At 42.3% G+C, this 6,063-nt stretch overlaps 1 protein-coding gene and 1 long non-coding RNA gene across 2 annotated transcripts in view; one reads left to right on the top strand and one right to left on the bottom strand.

Annotated features, from left to right (window-relative positions):
• Window positions 1–2,105: 2,105 nt before the first annotated feature.
• LOC109615262 lies at window positions 2,106–4,052 on the bottom strand. Its single transcript, XR_002196235.2, has 3 exons — window positions 3,204–4,052; window positions 2,812–3,041; window positions 2,106–2,637 (listed from the first exon to the last, which is right to left on the bottom strand). It is a non-coding gene; the product is annotated as an uncharacterized LOC109615262 (long non-coding RNA).
• Window positions 4,053–4,206: 154 nt separating this feature from the next.
• The window catches only part of gpr158b (G protein-coupled receptor 158b), a 68,493-nt gene continuing 66,636 nt past the window's right edge, over window positions 4,207–6,063 (top strand). Inside the window, exon 1 of the mRNA XM_010895348.4 lies at window positions 4,207–5,693. Coding sequence (XP_010893650.2) covers window positions 4,768–5,693 — 926 coding nt within the window. The 5' untranslated portion in view covers window positions 4,207–4,767. The remainder of the gene's footprint in view (window positions 5,694–6,063) is intronic.

Raw genomic sequence — 6,063 nt, 5'->3', positions numbered from 1 at the left:
AACAGTGTGAAGGCTGTATGTTGTAGATCCCTGGAGCTGGAAATTGAATACAAAGGGCTTATACAATACATTCAATACAATGACAGCAATTTAAATGGTTCAGGACACAGATTTACATTGTAGTTTGTGAAATATTATTTAGTGATTATATTTTTAGGACAATTCATAAAACTAAATATTGTCAGTCTTTTATAATTTTCCTCCAAATGCCGAGACCACCAGAACAATTCCAGAGAAAAAATATGATTTATGATTTCAATACCGAAAAATGTGTACTTATTTAAAGATGCAGTCCAGGACTTTTGCAAATAACAATTTCTTTAACCTCCCATTAAGTGGCCTGACGTGTAATATGTTCTTTATATATATATATATATATATATATATATATACACACATAATATGTAAGTTAAGTATAATCACTATCATACCATAATTACTATAGTCATAAAAACTCTAATTTTAAACTGAGTGGTTGTGATGTCACTGGGCACATATCAACACACTTGTACACCATTTTTGGAGTCCCATTTTTAGCTTGACAGCAGTTTCACAATGGTGACAAAAATCCCAGAATGCATTTTTAAGAGCCGATAGGTTTAAGAACGAATTTATACAGTTAATATGTGGCAAGCACAATCCAGTTATACAGAATCCAGGAGGATCTATGAAATAAAGTGGTTGGGCTCAGTGCAATATTAACAAATATTTAGAAAGTATTTTCTTTGCCAAGTAGACAAGCAAGGTAATTACAGTATTTACCTACTTGTTACCAGAGTGGGTTCAGGGACGCCTGAAATCGGCCTAAGAAATAGTATAGAGAATGGAGAGAAAATGGTGAAGAGAAACACGAGTTCACACCATTCCATGTTTGACATGTTATTTGATGAAAGAATAACACAGATAGATTGCAACAGGCTGATAAAATGTAGTGTACATTTTGTCCCGGAACACTGATGTTGTGAAAAGGATTTCCTGCCTCCTGTCATCCTGATGAGATGTGATGGGAATGCCTTTACAATCTATTGTACCAGTGATTCAGAGAAATCCTACAAAATAATGTACACTTGCAAATAATTCTGTTTTTGATATGCTTAGGTTGGGCAAAGATTATCTGCAATGCAACTAAAACTGTTATGTGATCAGTTGGAAAGGCATGAGGACAAGCTATGTGGTCCACATGAAACACAAAGCAAGCTGAACCATGCAGTGCGACAGATGGTGTTCTTGCTAAGGGTTCTGCTCCGCCAGTGGTGTCGAGGAATGTGGCACTTGCAGAGAATAGAAAAGTAACACACAACCTGTGTTGTGGTCAGTTGTCAGCTAGTGGCGTTGAAGACATAGACCGGGGACTTCGCCGACACAGATCTGTCAGTTAAAAATCAAGGTCAACGGAGAGGACTATCCATTGCCCTCGATTTATTTGGGCCTAGAACCAAGCCTGTGTCCGCGAAAACAGCCCAGACCGTCTGACAACAGGCTAACAAGTAAATGTTCAAAACTCCTAGAGGGCAATGCACCAATTGGGATCAAAACTCCTCCTTGCTCGCTTGTCAAAATAACAGATGGAAAGGTTTGTTCATCGACTCTCTGTAGACATTACTGCCAAAAAAGAACATTGGCATACACACACACACACACACTCACTCCCCAACTCATTCAGTCAGGCCTTTACTGTTGGATTGGCAGGGAGAGATGGGACATTTACAAGTGAGGCAGAGTGACTGATCACTTTTGGGGGCCTGCCTTGATCCCAGCCGCCAAAATGAATGTTGTGACAATGTTTACTACATTGATCCTTGGGGGGGGGGGGGGGGGGGTTGGTAGCCTAGTTGTCACTCTTATTTTGTCATCTAAAAAAGGTGGTACATTTTAGCTGAAAAGAAACATGGATGATTATGTGACAGGAGTGCCCCATTGACCCGCTGATGTAAAAGGGGCTTTATAAATACATTTTATTTATTGATAAAGTAAAGAACATACAATAAAAAAAGTAGATACAGTAAGTACATGAAACAGCCTGGTCATTAATACTGATCATATTAAAAAAAAAAATGCTATTGATTCATCATATAAGCATCAGCTAACAAACAGTTACTTCACAGTGGAGGTATTTTTAGATCATCTTTATTTGTCAACATTATTATGGTTGTCACGTGACTGTTAATACCTAAAGTAATGAATGTTGCTCTGTGTCAGTTTATTGTAATGTATGATATGGCCATTAAGTACAGTAGATGTGGTGTGTTTTTCAACGATGCCTGATGCCGTTGTTTGTGATGTGTTTACAGCCTGACGTGTTGTCATTTGGAAAGGTTACCTTTATAATTAAAACTCCCTTTAACACCAATTTATGTCTGTGATGGCAATACCTTTGAGAAAATACTCCTTCCCTCGTCGCTGAAAAGCTCAGCGTAACCTGTGGTCTTTTAAGACAGGTTTTTAAAGAACACAAGTCTATCAGTACAGCTTTTGAAATGTATCAGTTAAATATTTGACTGACTTAAACTGCAAATGTGGATAACAGTGCTTCAATGCCAACAATCTTCTGCAGAGGAACATGGAGGGCACCTTATTGGAAGTGAAGAGTCTCTCAGGTCCCATGGTTTAGTGCTGAGGTTTACTTCCTACTTATTCCTTCGTAAACACATCACAAAATGATGTGTTACATTACGTGGCAGAGAAATGAACTGTAAACATTTTGATCCCACTTTTAGTGATTTAGTGTTGCTCTATATATGATCTGAGCGGGGCCCTCTCCATGTAGCCAAGGATTTCCTTACATTGTCAAATAGTCTGATGATACATTACCTTGTTTGAATGAATGTGCAGCCAACTCCAAATACTGCAGACCTAGCTACTGATGCTACTTCCTTTAAAAAAAAACAAAAAAAAAACAGCAGAGTCAAGTCAGACGGGATCTGTGGTTGTGAAGTTTTTTGGGGCGAAGGAAGTCTAAAGAATCCTTCGGGAACATAGAGGCTGGGTTCCAAAATGGCACACTATTTCCTGTCTTGTCCGGCCTGGTCCAAAGTAGTGAACTGCATAGGGAATAGAAGGACGTTTAGGAAGCGGGCAGAGAGTGAATGCTTTAACAGTAGCGTTGCCGCTGCTGTCAGGAAGGCCCCAGTTGTAAAGCATGCAGATGAAGCACCAAACGGCCATGAAATATTTATCAGGCCATAAGAGGTTGCAGTGCTTACAAGAGGGGGAGCTTGAAGAGAGTTGACATGAGGAGTCGGCTGTCCCATGCCCAGCGTTCACTGGGTCGATCTGATGTCACCAGGGAATGACAGAAATGCGCTTGGAGAGCTACGGTTAAGTTTTAGAAAGTTTTAATATTGTTCCAGTTCTTGACATTCAGTTACTCAGGGTTGTTTAAATATCCCCAATGGCTGTAAAGGGAAGGCTAACATGGCGGACATAGGAAGTTTCATGTAAAGAGAAAGCTAACAATGCAATTCAATGTGCTTTACAGACAAAAATAAAAATGCAACACTGCAGGGCTATTCAACTCTGGTCTTGGTGCCCCAAAACACTCTTCTGGTTTTCCATGTCTCCTAACAGGCTATGGGACTGATTCAGACCTGTAACACAAATATAAAGGAAGAAAAGTGTTTCAAGTACTCTCGGTGTGGAGATGAATTGCCCAGATTTACAGTTAACTGATCAGTTTTTGGCTGTGCGGATCCACTGAAATTATGAGGCTCTTCTCCCGCGTTACTTGGCGCGGTGGCCTTTGCGGTCGTCACCTCTCGGTTACTATGGCAACGGCAGTCACCCGAATACAGCGTGCTGCTCTCCTGGATCTGACTGTAGATGAGCCCTTGAGGAACGCTACACACCAGGGCATGACGAACACAACGCGACAGGGGCATGGCCGTTTTCAAAAAAGCACGCAGACACGCAAGCGCAAAAACACGTGCACGCAAGATGCACAAACAGAAGCACACATTTTATGCAACCAAAATGCCCAAACACAAACGAACCACCACACGCTGTATGCTATAGCCGCCAGTTCAAGCATGAGCCAACGCTATCGCTTCGATGCATTTTTGGCTACCAATTGTAAATAAAGATATGCTATATTAAAACGGTGGATAACGATTGGACAGTTATCATGGCAATACATAAACAATTGGCCCTATTACACTACATACAAAATCCCAATCAAAACCCTGCTCGTGTAGCTGCGTGTCATGCAAAAATCCGTCACGGTTCTTTCCACTGGCCACTTTCAGCACGGGACAGCTCCCCGCATCTCGCCCCACCCATATTACACCACCTCGCAGAGACGATTGGCGGCAATAATAGCTACGCGCGTCTACGACCCTTCAGCCTGTTCTAGGAGGATTGTGGTTACGCGGTTTGAGTTTTACCCTTGTCACCGTACGCGACTTCCGGAGCTCAACGCTGCAATAACAAAACTGTTCATAATACTGCATAGCTGTTTGGAGCTGGTAGGGCGTCCCTTCCAACTAAAACTGTCTGGGCATAAACAGGATTGGTATAGGCTAATGTAGAAACATCTGCCCCATAGTCGGTTGCAGAGCGTGAACGGCGTGCGAGGAATCAAGTAAAGTCGAGGCAACGATCAGAGCTCTAGCACGGAGGAGAATGTCCGGAAGGAGTAGCCTACAGCTTTTTTTAGTAGGCTATATTTGATTGGCACCTTGTGTTATTGAATAGGGATGAAACGAAATCATCTATTGTGCAGGTGCCCCTACGCCTCTCAGTTTAGTCGTTGCGCGTAAGCGTTTTGTTTTTATGATCAACCGAGTGCAAACGGATTCGTCACTTGTCGGTAAAGGCGGTCACATTATGGCTTTTTTCTCTATTCACCTGCTACTTCAAATGGGATTCGTTGTTGGATCCAACTATGGGTACGTAGAATGGTCTGATAACGATAGAGACGCTGAAATACGAGCGAAGATCCCGACTATTTACAGCACTCAAAATATCCACAAGGAAGTGCAGCAACATCCAACTTATTACCCAGGACCCGCGACGGAGCGCACTGTAGTGGCGCACAAAATCGAAGAGGACCTGCCTAGGGTGGTGACATCCTTTCTGCACACGGGAGACTCATCGGCTTTGAAACAAGTCAATTGTTCTCGGAGATACGAGCTGAGTAGTCTCCGCGGTGGAACGCATGTGGCCTCTCATTACTCACTCCACGGAGTGCTGGACACTATGACGCACGCGGCCAACTTCCTGAACTTGATTTTACAAGCCAACAGGTCGCGAGAGCACAGCCTTCGGCGAGATATTCACTGGTACCATGCGCTGGTTAGGAGTATTATCGAGGGGGACCCCAAAATTCACAGGGCAGTTGTTACGTTCCATACAGATGCTCCGACGCCCGGTCCTCACGTTTTTCTTCAAGCGACAAGAACTGACAGGGAAGTGGTCCTCCAGGACCTTTCCAACTCTGCTCATCATCGTCTCAAGAGCAGGAGCCCTGATTCTGAGTGGTTTAACGAGTTCAGAGACCGAAAGAAAACGCACGTGCAGACACGAGCGTCCGACCAAGACCCCAAGTCAACTCAAAATGTCTACATTCTAGACAAAAGTCAAATCAAGTGGTCTGCGCCTTACTTGGAATGCGAGCATGGGAATTTCGTACCACACTGGCTACTCACCTTATCGGCCGGTTTTTATGGGTTGAAGTCAAATTCTGCACCAGAGTTCAGGTAATGGTTAATGAACAACCTAGCTGTCACATGTGACTGAAAACTAACATGTTTGGTTTAAATTAGATAATGGGTGTGAGCTGGGCCTATCTCATGTTTGTCCGGTCCAGACAAGACCTTGTTGCGTACTTGATAGCAATATTGTGTTTTTGTGTGTGTGTGTTTGTGTATATTTAGTAACACTTACAATAGCCACTGATTTGGGTATAATAGGCAACTATTATTTATTGACGTTTACTAGTAAAAGTTTGAATAGTTAATAGTCACTACTGAAAATAATATAGTCAACTTTTACCATTAAAACTGAAACAGATCCTAGTTTCTTAAATTATGAGTAGGATGTTCTAGGGATTCAATGTGAAATAGTTTG

This window comes from Esox lucius, chromosome 3 (genome assembly GCF_011004845.1).
Source record: "Esox lucius isolate fEsoLuc1 chromosome 3, fEsoLuc1.pri, whole genome shotgun sequence".
Lineage (NCBI taxonomy): Eukaryota > Metazoa > Chordata > Actinopteri > Esociformes > Esocidae > Esox > Esox lucius.
This window is presented reverse-complemented; position numbering and strand designations above follow the sequence as displayed.